The 20,486-nt window shown below is 43.6% G+C and overlaps 1 protein-coding gene across 1 annotated transcript in view; it reads right to left on the bottom strand.

The window, feature by feature from the left end:
- Positions 1 to 16,582, bottom strand: part of LOC126484076 (neuronal acetylcholine receptor subunit alpha-10-like) — a 203,827-nt gene extending 187,245 nt beyond the window's left edge. Inside the window, exon 1 of the mRNA XM_050107446.1 lies at positions 16,496 to 16,582. Within this exon, the coding sequence (XP_049963403.1) occupies positions 16,496 to 16,577 (82 nt within the window). The 5' untranslated portion in view covers positions 16,578 to 16,582. The remainder of the gene's footprint in view (positions 1 to 16,495) is intronic.
- Positions 16,583 to 20,486: the final 3,904 nt, after the last annotated feature.

Below are 20,486 nucleotides of genomic sequence, written 5' to 3'. Positions count from 1 at the left end.
ACGTCCACGCTGTCGCGGCATGCTACCAGTGTTAAAGACTGCGTTGCTTGTACAGCCCTCTCGCAGTGTCCAGAGCAAGTATGGTAGGTCTGACACACCGGTGTCAATGTGTTCTTTTTTCCATTTCCAGGAGTGTATATGTTGATGTGCCATATGAGGCCGTAAGATTAATTTTTTTTTTAACTTTCATGACTCGACCTACGTAGTCGATGGCAGGACACAGCCACAGACATTACCGCATACAGTTTGCCTGAGAGGTGTTGACTTAGGTCATAGGTGCCTCACCTTTTTGAAAAGTACAGGAAACAATCGATCTGCCAAGCAGTATGGAATTCGGCACGTAACAGGCGCCTGGGTTCCCTGATGGGTTGCTAGCTGCATTATTGACGTGAAACTATGGATGATGTAGTCCATGGGCCCTTCACAAGAAAACCGCAGCAAATCTGCTAATCCTGGAGCACGTCAAGGACTGTTTCACATACAGGGGTTGGACAAAAATATGGAAACTCAGTGAGAAATATATGTCATGAACATAAATGCCAATGCTAACCAAGCCCGCAGGTAGCGCTGTTGTATTTGACCACGAACGCCCCCTGTGCAATGTCCTCAATATGTACCGGATGGTTTCCCTATTTAACACGTTATAACACCGAAACTTTTTTTACCGTACGAGGAGTAAATTTGGTAGCATTAATGTCAGTGTCATGGCGAAGAGAAATCATGCAGAATCATCATATCAGTACATACTGGTACCATTACTGCTAAAAAAGGGCTGAATATGGCGCCCATCACTGTCCAGATGAGTCTGAAAGAGCGCAGGACTGCATTCTGCGCAGCAGAACGAAGCCTGATCGTGGTATGCTGGCTACCTCTCCTAACACGTTGCGCTTCAGATCAGCACATGTGTGAATGTTCCCGGGGTAAACCCTTTCTTCGTGTAGCCCCACAACCAGAAATCTCAGGAAGTGAGGTCACATGATCGTGGCGACCAAGCATTTGGAAAACGATTGAGTGATAATTGGATCGTTTGCATATGTGTTTTGGAGAATCAGGTAAACTTCACGAGCGATGTGCGGTGTGGCCCCGTCTTGCTTGAAAACTGTTGGGTTCAACACGTCTCTCTCCTGTAGGGCGGGTATGACATGCTGGCGAAGCATATCGCAGTAACGCTGACCTCTTTGGTGCTTGAGCGCCAACCTGTTGAAAAACGAATGGACCAATGTTGAACGCAGCCGTGAAGTCACACCATACGGTGACACGTTCACCATACAGTGGAACTTCATGCATAGTCACTGGAGCTGAAGGTCCCCACACTCGGCAATTCTGTGTGTTCACCTCACCCGTCACAGAAAAATGTGTTTTGCCCGTGCACATGATGACCCTGAGCGAGCCCTCGTCATCGTTCAACATTACGAGAAAGTGGAGAGCGAAGTCAACAGGTCGTCGTGCGTCCTGTGGTGCAAGCTGCCGCACGATGTGGATCTTGTATGGATACCATTTGACAATGGTTGGAAGCACGTTCCGTACAGTGGACCACGGGATGTTCAACTGTCGTGACACAGCACGCGCACTGCCTGACGATCGGGAATTGCTCGCAGCGTTGTCTGCCATAGGAGCAGCGATTTCGTCAACCACCTGTGGTGCAACCGGTCGTCGGCCTCTTCCCGGAGCGACGCCCAGTTCTCTAGTTGATTCGAACTTGCCCATCATGCTCCGCCCAGCAGGTGGAGGAACAGGACCCTTTCGTAACCTTTTCAGCCGGCGATATTTTCGAAGTGCAGCTGCAGCACTACTGTTGTTTTGATAATACAGTTTCACCAATAATGGCCTGCTCCTTTTGTCCAAACTCATGTTGACACGTCAAAAGTGCCCTGCGACTTGTCAGGTGTGGGATACTATGAATCAGATGACTGATCACGGCTCCTAGTGGCCATAGATGGAACTAAACGGTGGCGCTGTGATGCATGGGAATCATGCACCCCCACATTCTGGGCATTAATACTACCAACTTCGGTACTCGTTAGGTAATTAGTTTCCATGTTATAATGCGTAATATAACCAAAGTTTAATTATGAGCGCCCTGTACAAGCGTTAGTCGAGGCCGGAGCAGAATTCTGTGTAGTTGTGAGAGCATTGTATCACAACTAAATCAACTGGTGCTTATATGGCGGGTGATTCCTCAATCAAGGAAACCGAAGTATTTCATGTTCCAAGAGACACCATATGGAAGATTTAAACGGCATGTAGCGAAAGTGCGCAAACATCATTGTTTCAAAATTTACTCAATTTTAAATTCAAGTTTCAAATATGAGATGCAAATGGCCTAATTTTTGTATTAACAGACTTGAAAGTCTTGCCATAATGTATTAACACCATTTAGCCTATATTTTAGGAAATCATGTCACAGAATTGGATAATATCAAGCCAGAAGGCACTGCCTTGAGGTTACCCTGGTTTATTTTTCATTTAATACTCATTTTAATTAATGTTCTTATTAAACAACTTTCTTTTTTGAAAATTTGTTAGGATATGATGTGCTAGTTTACAATGTCCTCTAGTGGTCTCCTCCACAGCACATTGCCAATCTGTTTAATTTACAAAGGAAGGTGTGATAATAGTTGCCTGTTCATTTGACACTTTAATTTCTACTCATTATATTTTGCTGTTAGTAGATCACGATATTTATCTACGCAATACTTTTTGCATAACTGCTGTAATCAGTTTCGGTTAATCGGTAGAACATTATGAGGAATATCTTTCCATGGGCACTTTGCGTAGTGTTGCATCTTTGAGGAGTAAGTTTTTTCTACCATTGGGGAGCCTTCATGTACTGGAAGCCGCAGGCTGTTTCTGAATTTTCATTCGCCATTTGGTTAGTTTCTAGTGCTCTGTTTGGAGGAGCCCTGTGTTCCATCTTGGGAGGAAGACTGCCTTTGTCTGGCGGCTATCTGGGCAGATGTGGAGATTCTATAATGACAAAAGAATTGAGTGAGACCAGTTCAGTCATTTACCATAGTGAAATTCAGGCAGGCAGAAACGTACCTGTGGGTGGTAAAATGGATACTCATACGCTGATCATACTTGAATGAATTGAATCTAATTATAGCAATAAAAAATATGTTGTGTGGCTAGGGCCTCCCGTTGGGTCGACCGTTCGCTGGGTGCAGGTCTTTCAAGTTGACGCCACTTCGGCGACCTGCCCGTCGAATTATAGCAATTCATATTATCTTTTCAACTGATCATACTACAAATTCAAAGTTTTCACCATTTCCTAAATTATGAAATAGTTAAAGCTTTGTTCAAAATCGTGGAGTGAGAACGTGATGTTGCAGTTACTTGTCGTGAATTTTGAGTTTTGTATTTTTTGCTAGAGGATCCATGTAGGCTCGGATGTCATTTACCTATTTTTAATAAGAATATATACATTCATGAATCTATTTCTTCCGGAATTATTTGGATCTAAATCACATGATAGTGCCAGTCTGCATGACGGCCTTCTTGTTGTGTACTGTGGTTTTGCCTCACAGTCCATAAGTATTCTGGGGTACCCAAAACCACATATTTAGTGACAGTCACAAACTATAGGTAATAAGTAAGTTTTCTCTGGTTTCAGTGCAGACAAGGTAGATCGACATGTGCTGTTTCGATGAATGTTGCTTGCTAAATACTGTGTAGAGTGAGCTCGCATATTTCAGTGAGGTTGAATGAAGAAGATATTCACGAACTGTCCTCTGAGGTTTTAATTATTCTTTGTATTTAAAGTCAGTGGTTACCATAGAGAGAAAACGTTCTCATTGTACAGATGAACGATATGCACAGAAAGCTAACACTTGCTCTATTTTGGATCACCGTCTGCATGGATCGTTATACACTGTGTAGTATTCAAATAGTTGCCACACAAGCCCATTATTTCGGTTTGCTGAATCATGAAAGTGTACATGTATGTAACAAACTTCACGAGTCAGACTGCATTTACAAATTGTTACTTGGGGCACAGAATTAGCATCATTATTTTTTTCTTTTTGCATAGCCTGAAGCCATTCCGTAGAAATGTTAAACACGTGAGGCAATACTGACCTTACGACTTATCTTAGAAAATAGATTAAGGAAAGGCAAACCTACGTTTCTAGCATTTGTAGACTTAGAGAAAGCTTTTGACAATGTTGACTGGAATACTCTCTTTCAAATTCTAAAGGTGGCAGGGGTAAAATACAGGGAGCGAAAGGCTATTTACAATTTGTACAGAAACCAGATGGCAGTTATAAGAGTTGAGGGGCATGAAAGGGAAGCAATGGTTGGGAAGGGAGTGAGACAGGGTTGTAGCCTCTCACCGATGTTATTCAATCTGTATATTGAGAAAGCAATAGAGCAAACAAAAGAAAAATTTGGAGTAGGTATTAAAATCCATGGAGAAGAAATAAAAACTTTGAGGTTCGCCGATGACATTGTAATTCTGTCAGAGACAGCAAAGAACTTGGAAGAGCAGTTGAGTGGGATGGACAGTGTCGTGAAAGGAGGATATAAGATGAACATCAACAAAAGCAAAACGAGGATAACGGAATGTAGTCGAATTAAGACGGGTGAGGCTGAGGGAATTAGATTAGGAAATGAGACACTTAAAGTAGTAAATGAGTTTTGCTATTTGGGTAGCAAAATAACTGATGATGGTCGAAGTAGAGAGGATACAAAATGTAGACTGGCAATGGCAAGGAAAGCGTTTCTGAAGAAGAGAAATTTGTTAACATCGAGTATAGATGTGTCAGGAAGTCGTTTCTGAAAGTATTTGTATGGAGTGTAGCCATGTATGGAAGTGAAACGTGGACAATAAATAGTTTGGACAAGAAGAGAATAGAAGCTTTTGTAATGTGGTGCTACAGAAGAATGCTGAAGATTAGGTGGATAGATCATGTAACTAATGAGGAGGTATTGAATAGGATTGGAGAGAAGAGAAGTGTGTGGCACAACTTGACTAGAAGAAGGGATCGGTTGGTAGGACATGTCCTGAGGCATCAAGGGATCACAAATTTAGCATTGGAGGGCAGCGTGGAGGGTAAAAATCGTAGAGGAAGACCAAGAGATGAATACACTAAGCAGATTCAGAAGGATGTAGGTTGCAGTAGGTACTGGGAGATGAAGAAGCTTGCACGGGATAGATTAGCATGGAGAGCTGCATCAAACCAGTCTCAGGACTGAAGACAACAACAACAACAACAACAGCCTGAAGGTTTCAGGCTTAACTATGACGAGTTACGGGAGCAGTCATTGCTTCTTAGCACGATACGTCTTTCACAGTTCAGACCACAAAACTCTCCCAACTCTTGCTGAAGCGTTCGCCGACGACTGTTAATGCGTTTCCGGCCTCATCTTCGAAGAAGTACGGATCAGTTGAGCTCTCAGACCAAATCCCACACCATACTGTCACTGATTGTGGATGTAATAGCTTTCTCATACTTAATCGAGGGTATTATGTCTCAGAACCTGCCATTTTGTTTGTTCACGTAGCCATTCAACAGAAAGAGTGCTTCGCCAATGAACTTTATTTTCTTGATGAAATTTTTGTCTACACTTTTTTTACAGGTGCTCAAAGGGTACGTGCTCGGCGCTTATCGTGATCGTTTGGTTTCAGTTCTTGTGTCATTTGAGTTTTACTGACCGAAATGTGCACATCTTCTTTTAATATTCGATGTGTGATGGTTCTGGGAATATCCCTTTTTTGTGAACGTCAGCGATTAGATTTCTTCGGACCTACAGCAGCATTAACACTAACTGTAGCGATGTTTTCCGCAGAACGAGTAACACGAGGAAGACTGAAGGGTTTAATGCCCACAACTGCACCTGGTTTCTCCAATATAGCAATTACTCTCATCATAACCGACTTATTCGGTGCAGTACGTTGATGAACTAACATTTCACGGAGTTCGCCGACAGGCTCTGCGCAACGTCCAACGCATTTACAAATAGTTTTCACTAAGACAACAGGCTGTTTCTTCGTGAAGCGCTCCATTACTAACCACAATGAAAACAGACGAAATTCGTGAAACGTTCAGTGCTGCTAACTTACCAGAATAGAAATGTCGTGCATTTGAAAAGCTGCGTCCTTCTTGGACAGCCTTAATATACTTAAAGTATTAGTTATTGTTTCTCAAGGCTTTCAGAGATCCAGAAGGTAATTTATCCCCAGTTCTTGTAGTTGATACTGGTTTGGTTAAAGTGCCACCAACTATTACTACCGTATGTTCAGGCTATATCCGTGTTATCGAGTTTAGGTTGCCTTTGGGTGACTACAATCGATGTGTCTGCATTCGGTCGTTGTTAAAAACAACGATTATTAATCTAAGACCTAAAACTGGTGACGCTGTTGGTTCGTAGTCGGATTTATTGTGAACCTCTCCAGATCTAAAATTTCTTTGCTTTTAAATCCGTCTTTTTGATAAACTTTCCATGTATCGCCAAAAAAAGTCAAAATTTATCAGACAACGATGAGCAATGCACCACGGTACCACACACAAATAAAATACTTAAGCACACCTTTCGAAACATTTACAAAGGTCCATTTTGTCCCTCAGTGTCAAATTCGTATGTTAAGATGTGTCCACAGAGACGTTCCTTCACAAAGTATTCTAAGATTATCTACTTCAATGAGTGAAGCAGCACGACATAGAAAAACTAGCACAAATTCATATTTCAGAAATTTCTAAGAGTAGCCCTCTCAGCAGATGGGTGGACTGTTTATCGATATAAAGCACTCGAATTTTTCAAGCAAGGCAAATTTACACATATGCCTAAGTGGAACGGACCTATTAACACAATCATTTTGAGTTGTGTAATTACATGTATGCCGGCCACCAACACAGGGGTAGTACATAAAAACGTAAGGTAATTTAGGTAATATACGGCTAGGTTTCAAGAGAATTTTAGTTTTCATAGGGATTTTTATTTTCTAAGAAATTTTATATCTTCTAAGAAGATACTTTCTAAGAGATTCTTCGATTCTAAGATGATTTTTGCTTTCCAAGAGAAATGTTAGTCTCCAAGATTTTTAATTTTCAACAGTATTTTAAATTACTAGGAGCATTTTTAGTTTCTGAGAGGAGTTCTGGTTTCTGAGAGGATTTTCGATTTACGAAGAGGATTTTTTGTAAATGTTCCAGAAGATTTTTATTTTCTGAACAGGATCTTTTAGTTTCTCAAAGGGATTTTTAATTTCTCAAGAAGATTTTTTAATATCACAGGAATACCATTTGCAGACCGATTCAAATGTACCATGTTATTATAATCCGCTAAAGTATCCTCAACTGAATGAGCTGTTAATTCTGACATCTTTACATCTTCTTAACATTATATTCGGTACTGACCGTATTCCAGTGTTCATTGAGTGAGTTACCAATTTGAAGTCCACGCTAAATAGCAAGAGCTAGCTGAAACTTGCCGCCAACGTAATTCCAGATTTTTTGGTGATCAGTACCGTGAGCGGTTTTGTAAACTACACCGCCCAATAAAAAAAGAACTGAAGCACCCAGAAAAGGATGACCAAGCTAAATAATACCGGTTGAGAGAGTAGGTGATATCATTTCGGTGATTACAAAATCGAGTCAAATTCACAAAGACCTGGACGTTATGAGCCCACTTAATGTTGCACCCGATCTGGCCTGTATGCTTGCACTGATTCGCTTGGGAGAGTTGCTACAAAGCCGCTGTACCCTCTCCTGAGGCTAGATGGCTAACAAATGTTGTAAGTGGGTCCTCAATTCTGGACAATGGCACTGGGACGGAATTTCCGTCGGGGCTGCTCCCAAATATGGGATCTTGCTGCACACATGGGGATCTTGTTGCACACAGAAATACCTCAATAGCACGCAGACAGTCTATAAAGACAGGTACCAGGTACGGAAGACCATTGTTCTATTGCAAAATGCCACCATGATACTGTCGCAAGAGAGGTCATGTATGAGGACAATGTCCAAGACGTACCGTTGTGGCCTCAGAGGTCACTCAGTCACTACCGACCGTGATCTGAAGTCATACCCGATGGTTCCCCGCACCAAGACACCAGGAGTATCACCTCTATGTCTCTACAAAAATTGGAAGAATAGGCATTCTCTCCAGGTCATCACCAAGCTCGTCGACGACGGTCACTCGCGAAAGTGCACGACCGTGGTTCGTGACTGAAGGCAATACAATGCTGTTGATCACCAGTGGATGTTTCTTGGTCACGGCACCACTCCAAACGCAGCCGTTTGTGTTGTGGTGCTACTGTAAGCCTGTGCCTAACGCAGGTGCTACTTGTCTCCGACCAATAGCGCCGACTTACACAGAATGCGGAGAGAGTCCATTACTTGCTCTCGGATGACAGGCGCATATACAGGGTGTTACAAAAAGTTACGGCCAAACTTTCAGGAAACATTCCTCACCCACAAATAAAGAAAAGGTGTTATGTGGACACGTGTCCGGAAACGCTTAATTTCCATGTTAGAGCTCATTTTAGTTTCGTCAGTATGTACTGTACTTCCTCGATTCACCGCCAGTTGGCCCAATTGAAGGAAGGTAATGTTGACTTCGGTGCTTGTGTTGACATGCGACTCATTGCTCTACAGTACTAGTATCAAGCTCATCAGTACGTAGCATCAACAGGTTAGTGTTCATCACGAACGTGGTTTTGCAGTCAGTGCAATGTTTACAAATGCGGAGTTGGCAGATGCCCATTTGATGTATGGATTAGCACGGGGCAATAGCCGTGGCGCGGTACGTTTGTACCGAGACAGATTTCCAGAACGAAGGTGTCCCGACAGGAAGACGTTCGAAGCAATTGATCGGCGTCTTAGGGAGCACGGAACATTCCAGCCTATGACTCGCGACTGGGGAAGACCTAGAACAACGAGTACACCTGCGATGGACGAGGCAATTCTTCGTGCAGTTGATGATAACCCTAATGTCAGCTTGAGAGAAGTTGCTGCTGTACAAGGTAACGTTGACCACGTCACTGTATGGAGAGTGCTACGGGAGAATCAGTTGTTTCCGTACCATGTACAGCGTGTGCAGGCACTATCAGCAGCTGATCGGCCTCCACGGGTACAGTTCTGTGAATGATTCATCCAACAATGTGTCAATCCTCATTTCAGTGCAAATGTTCTCTTTACCGATGAGGCTTCATTCCAACGCGATCAAATTGTAAATTTTCACAATCAACATGTGTGGGCTGACGAGAATCCGCACGCAATTGTGCAATCACGTCATCAACACAGATTTTCTGTGAACGTTTGTGCAGGCATTGTTGGTGATGTCTTGATTCAGCCCCATGTTCTCCCACCTACGCTCAATGGAGCACGTTATCATGATTTCATACGGGATACTCTATCTGTGTTGCTAGAACATGTGCCTTTACAAGTACGACACAACATGTGGTTCATGCACAATGGAGCTCCTGCACATTTCAGTCGAAGTGTTCGTACGCTTCTCAACAACAGATTCGGTGATCGATGGATTGGCAGAGGCGGACCAATTCCATGGCCTCCACGCTCTCCTGACCTCAACCCTCTTGACTTTCATTTATGGGGGCATTTGAAAACTCTTATCTACGCAACTCCGGTACCAAATGTAGAGACTCTTCGTGCTCGTATTGTGGACGGCCGTGATACAATACGCCATTCTCCAGGGCTGCATCAGCCCATCAGGGATTCCATGCGACGGAGGGTGGATGGATGTATCCTCGGTAACGGAGGATATTTTGAACATTTCCTGTAACAAAGTGTTTGAAGTCACGCTGGTACGTTCTGTTGCTGTGTCTTTCCATTCCATGATTAATGTGATTTGAAGAGAAGTAATAAAATGAGCTCTAATATGGAAAGTAAGCGTTTACGGACACATGTCCACATAACATATTTTCTTCCTTTGTGTGTGAGGAATATTTCCTGAAAGTTTGGCCGTACCTTCTTGCAACACCCTGTATGAGGCACCTCAGATCGTTAAGAAGCGACATGAAATGGGAAGGCACAGCAATGCATCTGTAAGTAAAATCGTAACGACGTGCTAATGCAACAAATGCTAGAGCACTGTTCCAGGGTCCTTACTGAGTGGGCAGAACAAGTACTGTACGAATTCATGGGTACACCCCTAGGATAGTAAGAGACTGGCATAGTCCATACCTAAGATATTCGAGGAATTTAAAGCGGAAGATTGGTGTGTTCTCGTGGAACTCCGCTGGGTAAATTTGGGAAACACGCATTCGAGGAACACTGTACAGCTCTGGCTGCGGTGGTCGAGCGGTTCTAGTCGCTTCAGTCCGGAACCGCGCGACTGCTACGGTCGCAGGTTAGAATCCTGCCTCGGCATGAATGTGTGTGATGTCTTTAGGTTAGTTAGGTTTAAGTAGTTCAAAGTTCTAGGTGACTGATGACCTCAGATGTTAAGTCCCATAGTGCTCAGAGCCATTTGAACCCTTTGAACACTGTGCAGCAATGTAGCTAGCACCACTGTATTTATCGGATACGGACCGTGAGCAGAAGATACGTGAGACTAGCGCATGGGCACAAACATATAGACGGCAACTTTTCTCTCGCACAATACGAAAGGGATAGAACATCGCTAATATTTGCAGTAAACTTCCGCCGCGGAGTGTGCAGTGCCTTGCATAGTATAAAGAGCGACATTGAAATCCACCAATAGTAGTCCGGAGGCTTTTCAGGGATGGTTTCTGAATATCTTGGTATAAGAGGCACTTGGTCTCTATTGGCTAACTATAGAGTAATAATGGCAAGGAAAGCGTTTCTGAAGAAGAGAAATTTGTTAACATCGAGTATACCCGTAGATCTAAGTTTCAGGAAGTCATTTCTGAAAGTATTTTTATGGAATGTAGCGATATGTGGAAGTGAAACATGGACTATAACTAGTTTAGACAAGGAAAGAATAGAAGCTTTCGAAACGTGGTGCTACAGCAGAATGCTGAAGATTAGATGGGTAGATCACGTAACTAATGAGGAGGTCCTGAATAGACTTAGGGAGAAGAGGAATTTGTGGCGCAACTTGACTAGAAGAAGGGATAGGTTGGTAGGACATGTTCTGAGGCATCAAGAGATCACCAATTTAGTATTGGAGGGCAGCGTGGAGGGTAAAAACCATAGAGGGAGACCAAGAGATGAATACACTGAGCAGATTCAGAAGGATGTAAGTTGCAGTAGGTACTGGGAGATGAAGAAGCTTGCACAGGACAGAGTAGCATGGAGGACTGCATACAACCAGTCTCTAGACTGAAGACCACAACAACAACAATGTACAGTCTCTGATCAAAAGTATCAGAACACTTATTAGTGGACATCAGTGTAGGTATGTCCAGCCTTCGCCTGTATAACTGATTGAACTCTGTTGGGGACACTTTCAGAGAGGTGTCTGAATGTCTATGGAGGAACGGCAAACAATTGTTGCTGAAGAACTGAGACATCAGAAGGTAGTGGTGCAGCACGCTGGGGTCTAGAGCAAAGTCGACGTTCTGATTCATCCCAGAGGTGTTCCATTGGTTTCATGTTAGGCCTCTGGAAAGGCCAACTCATTTCATGGAATGTTACTGGCCACAAACCATTGCCTCTCTCTGCTTTATTATAGGATGGACTTTCATGCTGATACATGCATCGTCTACGAACAAGTCCTCTACTGTATACAGGGAAGACACAGTCCACAATGCTGTAAAATGTTTTCGTATCTTTCCACCTTTAGCGCTTCCTTAAGCGCAATAAGGGGACCACAATCTCACCACGGAAAAAACATCCACACCGTAACACTGCCTTCTCCGTACTTCACTGTTGGCACTACACACGATGTCAAGTTACGTCCTTCAGGCATTCGCCAAACCTAAACCCTTCCATCGGACCGACACAGGATAAAGCGAGATTCTTCAACCCAAACCACTTGCTTCCAGTCATCCACTATCGAGTGGTGTCACAGTTTTCACCACCACAACGTTCTTTAACTTGTCAAGAGCTGCTCGAGCCTTGTATTCTATTATTTTTAAGTCCCTACGCAGAGTCACTGTGCCAGATGGAATGGTAGTAACACTTTGGAAGTGGGTAGAGACACCTTGTACCTTCGCGTTTCCACTTCACGTCAACAAGTCAGTTTGGATAGCGTTAGAAGTGTTAAAGTGTCGTTAACGGATTTGTTACTCTGGTGACATCCAGTGACTAATCCATATTCGAAGCCATTGAGATTTCCTGATCGGCCCATTGTGCTGCTCCTGTTTCTCTACTGACAGTAGAATGGTACCCGACTCCTTTAATACTGGCGGGTCCGCCTTTTGTGTCATCTAGTGATCAATTCCGCACTGCGCAGGGGTGTCCGGATGGTTTTGATCAGGTAGTGTATTTATGATTTACTATATTCTGTTTGGTATCCCATTTACGTTCTTCTCTGAAAATATGTTAGCAACAGAATAACTGACTGAATTGTCTTCTGCGATCCGAAATTTTACTAAAGTAGCAGTGCAAGAAGAAGCGACATCGGTAAATGTCCCAGGTTTTATTTGCATCCTCAAAAAGAGAAAAACGCTACAAGCCTGCAATATACAGCACACAACACTGAATAATGCAACAACAATCAGACGGGTACAGTTACTCTGTCAGGAAGCCTATCAATACTGTGTACATCACTGTTAAGGTACAACTAACACTGCTGGAAAAAGTAACTCGAGATAGAACCGAGCAGTAGCGAATGCGAGCTAGAGGGAGAAGAGCACGGTGGGATTACTGCTTTCATAATGCTTTGCGAAGAAGTGGAACACGTCTCCTATCAATAAACGACACACGGTCCATACCGTTGATGCTTGAGTCGTTGTGCCGATATTTTCACCGAAGTACTGGTACAGATAATGATTCCAATTCCAAAGACCCTAAGAGCTGACAGGTGTGAATATTACCGAGCTATCATTTTAATAACTCATGATTGCGAAATAATAATAATAAGAAGAAGAAGAAGAAGAAGAGGAATTTCTTGCAGAAGAAACTTCCTCGGGGAAGACTGGTTTGTGTTCCAGAGATAAGTAGCAGCTTGACGGTGACCAATTTTAAACAGAGCTTGATTAATTTTCAAACACATTTATTAAAATAATAAAAAGCATAAAATTACTTAACTTGGTTCTGGATGCTATTTACAATTGACAATCTTAAGTTCCTTTGGTATTGTTACGTTAATCTTATTCTCACACATATCTCTGATACTTGACAAAAGTGTCTATACATTTATCTTCATGGCTATGTACAGGAATATGGTAATCTTATTAGGCGCAGACTGAAACTTGACTATAGACTGGTGCAGACAAATGCAGACTGGTACAGACTGGTGCAGACAAATGCAGACTGACTAATTGGAGGTCTGTACACTCGTTATAATACCTCGAGCGTTCAGGTATCACTGCGCGAATGTGATCTGCAAGGAGAAAACGTTCGTCGTTAGTAGAAATCTCATTGGCTGCGTTACATATTGATACGCGGATCGGCGGAAGCAGAATTTGGTCCGTCTCTAAGGCAGCGCCATCTCGTAGTGCGGAGATGGACGACCACTCCGCCTGTGCTGTTGTGCTTAGCAGGGCGCGCTCTAGTGGGAAAGTCGTGTACGTACTGACTACGCAGAACTATGTACACAACAAGAACCTTTTCTAGAGATATTGCTCAAGAGTGTAGCAATGTGTGGAAATGAAACATGGACAAGTAACAGTTTACACAAGGAGAGAATACATGCTTTTTAAACACAGTGCTGCATAAGAATGCTGGAGATTAGATGGGTAGATCGCATTATCAATGGGGACATACTGAATAGAATTAGTGAGAGAATAATTTTGTGGCACAACTTAACTAGGACGGACCGATTGACATGATACATTCCGAGACATCAAGGTATCATGAGGTTAGTATTAGTGGGAAGTGGTAGTGGGGCAGTGGGAGTGAAAACGGTAGAGGGGAAAAAAGAGACAAACACAGAAAACAGTTTCGGAAGGGTGTAGTTGCAGTAGTAATTTGAAGATGAAAATGCTTGCATTGGATGGATGTTGTGTACATAGTTCCCCGTAATCAGTACGTACACAACTTTCCCAATAGAGCGCGTCCCGCTGAGCACAACAGCACAGGCGCAGCGCTCGTCCATGTCCGCACTACGAGATGGCGCTGTCATAGAGACAGACCAAATTCTGCCTCCGCCGATCCACGTATTAATATGTAACGCAGCCAATGAGATTGTTGCTAACGTAGAACCTTCTCTCCTCGCGGATCACACTCGCGCAGTGATACCTGAACGCTCGAGGTATTATAACGAGTGTACAGACCTCCGATTAGTCAGTCTGCATTAGTCTGCATTAGTCTATAGTCAAGATTCAGTCTGCGCCTAATAAGATTACCATATTCCTGTACATAGCCATGAAGATAAATGTATAGACACTTTTGTCAAGTATCAGAGATATATGTGAGAATAAGATTAACGCACCAAGACCAAAGGAACTTCAGATTGTCCATTGTAAATAGCATCCAGAATCAAGTTAAAATGTGTGTGAAAATTAAGTTCTGTTTAAAGTTGGTCACCGTCAATGTGCTACTCTAAGCGTGCAAGTGGCATTTCTATCGTCTGACCTAACGGCAGAAGATAAACACGCCACGATAAAACCACGAGACATATTGCTGGCGCTCGCCTACTTCGTTAGAGCGACAAGTCAAATAATCTGATGGTGTGTGTACCGAAGGTCTTACAGTACGTACACCATAATAGAGTAGCATAGAGAGCTGCATCAAAGCACTGAAGATCTCAACAACACAACTGGTACAAACATAAATGAAGATAAAAATCAGGCGATTTGCAATTCGTTTTTGATGTTACTAGAGACCACTGTCTCTCATACTAAAATGAATTTGAGATTTTGCCGGTGAAGCTCGGGTTGATGCTGGAGGCCAGGGGTCTCCAAACTTTGTAGTCTGCGCGCCACATTGACTCCTCCACGAAGTCATAAGGGCCAAGATGTACCTAGGGGGATTAAAGCACCCTAGCACTCCACGATCACCGTAATGTAAGACTAAAGGAAAGATGAAATCGCAAAAATCTAAGGTTGTGGGAATAGCTAGCACTGAAACGATCTACGATTTTTATTTAATTACATAATTTTGATTGGTGGACGTACCTGACCGAAATTCTGGCGTATTTTGTTCTGGCGAATTTCACTGACAAAAGAGTACGTCACTGCACATTCTTCACGAAAGCGTCCTGCAAAGTTAACGAAATGTCAAAATCATTGTTAGCAACGCTATTACTGCAACACGTAACAGAGGTAGAGTATGTCAACGCGTTGTTATTTCAAGCGGCGCAACAACAAGTTTAGTTATGTAGTCTGGTAGCGAATATCAGAGCCAATGTCGCGGTGTATTGGTCGCGATAGGCCTCGAAACTCTATTGTTGGCGGGCCGGATACCGGGAATATCCGGACAGCCTTACTCGGGCCGGTTTTCCGGCCCTCGCGGGCCGGTTTCTGCCCGCGGGCCGTAGTTTGGAGACCCCTGTTGTTGTTGATGTTGTTGTTGTTGTTGTTGTTGTGGTCTTCAGTCCTGAGACTGGTTTGATGCAGCTCTCCATGCAAATCTATCCTGTACAAGCTCTTTCATCTCCCATTACCTAATGCAACCTACATCCTTCTGAATCTGCTTAGTGCATTCATCTCTTGGTCTCCCTCTACGATTTTTACCCTCCACGCTGCCCTCCAATGCTAACTTTGTGATCCCTTGATGCCTCAGGACATGTCCTACCTACCGATCCCTTCTTCTAGTCAAGTTGTGCCACAAACTTCTTTTCTCCCCAATCCTATTCAATTAGTTACGTGATCTACCCACCTAATCTTGAACATTCTTCTGTAGCACCACATTTCGAAAGCTTCTATTCTCTCCTTCCACCTTTCTGCTTTCCCCTCTTTGCTTAGAACTGGGTTTCCATCTGAGCTCTTGATATTCATACAAGTGGCTCTCTTTTCTCCAAAGGTCTCTTTAATTTTCCTGTAGGCTGTACCTATCTTACCCCTAGTGAGATAGGGCTCTACATCCTTACATTTGTCCTCTAGCCATGCCTGCTTAGCCATTTTGCACTTCCTGTCCATCTCATTTTTGAGACGTTTGTATTCCTTTTTGCCTGCTTCATTTACTGCATTTTTATATTTGCTCCCTTCATCAATTAAACTCAATATTTCTTCTGTTACCCAAGAATTTCTACTAGCCCTCATCTTTTAACCTATTTGATCCTCTGCTGCCTTCACTATTGCATCCCTCAAAGCTACCCATTATTCTTCTACTGTATTTCTTTCCCCCGTTCCTGTCAATTGTTCCCTTATGTAGGCAGTCATTATTCCCTCGTTCAGTACACGAGTGGAGTGAGCAGAAAAACGATGTTAGTAGCACGAAGTACCCTACGCCACGCACTGCACATAGGCTGTGCTGTGTACTGGTGTACAAAGATGCAGATGCGGAGCAGTCACTGGGCTACAGACCTGGCTGGATGTCCGCTCTAGCCGAGGCTAACAGCAGCAACGGCAGCAGCAGCAGCAGGAGGAGGGCGTCCGCCGAAGCCATGGCCGCTGTCAGACTGGCTGCGGGGGCGGAGGCGGCGGCGGCCCCCGTGATACGGCGCAGCGCGGCGCGGCACCGCCCCCAGAGATCGCGCCGCCGATTACCGCCGCCCGCTCGCTACCAGCGAGGGCTACCGTGTCCGACAGCACGGGAATTCTAAGCGTGCAGATACGTCGCACCTGCAGCCTCGACTACCTGACCAAAAATATCCGGTCACCCTAATGCAGTGCAGAGTGGACTGTTAGATCAACTTTTGATGCCGTAAGGAACTGTCATGTACAGCGATCCTAGACTATAAGGAAGGAGAGGCACACAACAGTCTGTCGCAATCAGGTTAGCTTTTATTACATCTACACCTACATCCATACTCCAAAAGCCACCTGATGATGTGTGGCGGAGGGTACCTTGAGTACCTGTATCGGTTCTCCCTTCTATTCCAGTCTCGCATTGTTCGTGGAAAGAGGGATTGTCGGTATGCCTCTGTGTGGGCTCCAATCTCTCTGATTTTATCCTCATGGTCTCTTTGCGAGATATACGTAGGAGGGAGCAATATACTGCTTGACTCCTCGCTGAAGGTATGTTCTCGAAACTTCAACAAAAGCACGTGCCGAGCTACTGAGCGTCTCACTTGCAGAGTCTTCCACTGGAGTTTATCTATCATATCCGTAACGCTTTCGCGATTATTAAATGATCCTGTAACGAAGCGCGCTGCTCTCCGTTGGATCTTCTCTATCTATTCTATCAACCCTATCTGGTACGGATCCCACACTGCTGAGCAGTATTCAAGCAGTGGGCAAACAAGCGTACTGTAACCTACTTCCTTTGTTTTCGGATTGCATTTCCTTAGGATTCTTCCAATGAATCGCAGTCTGACATCTGCTCAACCCTATATGATCATTCCATTTTAAATCACTCCTAATGCGTACTCCCAGATAATTTATGGAATTAACTGCTTCCAGTTTCTGACCTGCTATATTGTAGCTAAATGATATGGGATCTTTCTTTCTATGTATTTGCAGCACATTACACTTGTATACATTGAGATTCAATTGCCATTCCCTGCACCATGCGTCAATTCGTTGCAGATACTCCTACATTTCAGTACAATTTTCCATTGTTACAACCTCTCGATATACTACAGCATCATCCGTAAAAAGCCTCAGTGAACTTCCGATGTTATCCACAAGGTCATTTATATATATTGTGAATAGCAACGGTCCTACGTCAGTCCCCTGCGGCACACCTGAAATCACTTTCACTTCGGAAGACTTCTCTCCATTGAGAATGACATGCTCCGTTCTGTTATCTAGGAACTCTTCAATCCAATCACACAATTGGTCTGATAGTCCATATGCTCTTACTTTGTTCATTAAACGACTGTGAGGAACTGTCTCCAACGTCTTGCGGAAGCCAAGAAACGCGGCATCTACCTGGGAACCCGTGTCTATGGCCCTCTGAGTCTCGTGAACGAATAGCGCGAGCTGGGTGGGTTTCACACGATCGTCTTTTTTGAAACCCATGCTGATTCCTACAGAGTAGATTTCTAGTTTCCAGAAAAGTCATTATACTCGAACATAATACGTGTCCCAAAATTCTACAACTGATCGACGTTAGAGATATAGGTCTATAGTTCTGCACATCTGTTCGACGTCCCTTCTTGAAAACGGGGATGACCTGTGCCCTTTCCCAATCCTTTGGAACGCTACGCTCTTCTAGAGACCTACGGTACACCGCTGCGAGAAGGGGGCAGGCTCCTTCGCGTACTCTGTGTAAAATCGAACTGGTATCCCATCAGGTCCAGCGGCCTTTCCTCTTTTGAGCGATTTTAATTGTATCTGTATCTCTCTGTCGTCTATTTGGATAACTACCATTTTTTCATCTGTGCGACAATCTAGAGAAGGAACTACAGTGCAATCTTCCTCTGTGAAACAGCTTTGGAAAAAGACATTTAGTATTTCGGCCTTTAGTCTGTCATCCTCTGTTTCAGTACCATTTTGGTCACAGAGTGTCTGGACATTTTGTTTTGATCCACCTACCGCTTTGACATAAAATCAAAATTTCTTAGGATTTTCTGCCAAGTCAGTACACAGAACTTTACTTTCGAATTCATTGAACGCCTCTCGCATGGCCCTCCTCATATTACATTTCGCTTCGCGTAATTTTTGTTTGTCTGCAAGGTGTTGGCCATGTTTATGTTTGCTGTGAAGTTCCCTTTGCTTCTGCAGCAGTTTTCTAACTCGGTTGTTATACCACGGTGGCTCTTTTCCATCGCTTGCGATCTTGCTTGGCACATACTCATCTCACGCATATTGTACGATGGTTTTGAACTTTGTCCACTGATTCTAAACACTATCTGCACTTAAAACAAAACTTTTGTGTTGAGCCGTCAAGTACTCTGAAATCTGCTTTTTGTCACTTTTGCTAAACAGAAAAATCTTCCTACCTTTTTTTAATATTTCTATTTACTCTTGCGTATCTAGATTTCGGCTATAAATAGCCATCTTCACTGCTGATATACAAGGAAATTATAGAATCAGTAAAACACGATATTAGCCAACAGCAACTACCCATTCTGGTCAACACACCATTTGAGATACAATCCAAGTAAGTGGCAGCAGTACTTCCCACCACACGATGTTATAGGTCTATAGGCAGAAGGAGCGGCAGAGTATGCCTGTCCTGTTTGGTATAATTTAGCTCATGTCAAACAGATGGATGTAGCTCTCAACGAAGCCTGCAGAATTGTAATAGGTTGCTTGAAATCCACTTCAGTCGAATGGCTTTACCACCTCGCAGGAATAGTTTTGTATCCCGCCTGGAACGTGGCGCGTGGGTCTGCTCCTGAAAACTGAAAGGTTGGCCGAATGAAGGAAACGAGACAGAGCAGGTGAAGTAAAAGTGGTTTACTGGTGCATGAATATATACAGAGGCATACATAACTTTGTACAGTCGAGCACGTAGGTGCGAAGACTTAGAACAGTCCACCTAATTTTCGGCATTCTTCTGTAGCATGACACTTCAAATGACGGTAATAGGGTGACCGTGTTTTTGAAAGGAACGATGCAATGTTCCTTCCGACATGCATCCAACTCTGAAGGGTCTCTGCGGCGACTACAGCCGTTATGAAACACATGAAATGTATTCGCAGTTGCGAATACGAACAACCATCAGCTGTATGTGGTAATGACGATAACGAAAATTTGTGCGGGAATGAGACACGAACCCAGATTTTCCCTTCATACCGCTTTCGAGTCCAGGTCCGGCACAAATTTGCAAGACTATCATTCCCTTGTACAACTTACGGCTCTTTGTATTCGCAACTGGAACTCCAAATGCGTTTCATGTGTTTCATAACAGCTCTAGTCGCTGCAGTGCATGTCCCGAAGGAACAACACGAGCGTTGCAGTAATGTATTTATCCGCCGATACCAGGCAACGACTTTAAATTAAAATGTCCTTCCCTGTACGTGAATGTCACAATGTGTGTACGAGTACAGGTTGTGACGTATAAAAATTTGAGTCTCGCCTTGAGCCGTACAGGGATAGCCAAAGTGGTTAAAGCGACCGCTCGCGTAATGCGGCAAATACAGGTTCGAGTCCCGGCCTGGCACAAATTTTCATTGTCGTCATTCCCTTATACAGCTGATCGTTGTTCGTGTTCGCAACTAAGAATACATATCATTTACTATCGTGCCCAAAGGTATCCGGACGACCTGAATTGCGTTTCGCCTAATTTGCATGCTGCCCACATATCGTAACTATCTTAGACGTTCTCTAATCCCTTTCTAGTACAGCCGTTGGACTATATAAAATGGATACCATGATGGATCACAAGAGAATACTGTTCATTCAGGTAATCAGTCCAGATATAAATCAACACCACGAGCCGCAAATAGTAGGAAACGCATCATTA

The sequence above is a fragment of the Schistocerca serialis genome, chromosome 6 (genome assembly GCF_023864345.2).
Source record: "Schistocerca serialis cubense isolate TAMUIC-IGC-003099 chromosome 6, iqSchSeri2.2, whole genome shotgun sequence".
NCBI lineage: Eukaryota > Metazoa > Arthropoda > Insecta > Orthoptera > Acrididae > Schistocerca > Schistocerca serialis.
Note: the sequence above shows the minus strand (reverse complement) of the source record. Positions and strands in the feature narration are given on the sequence as shown.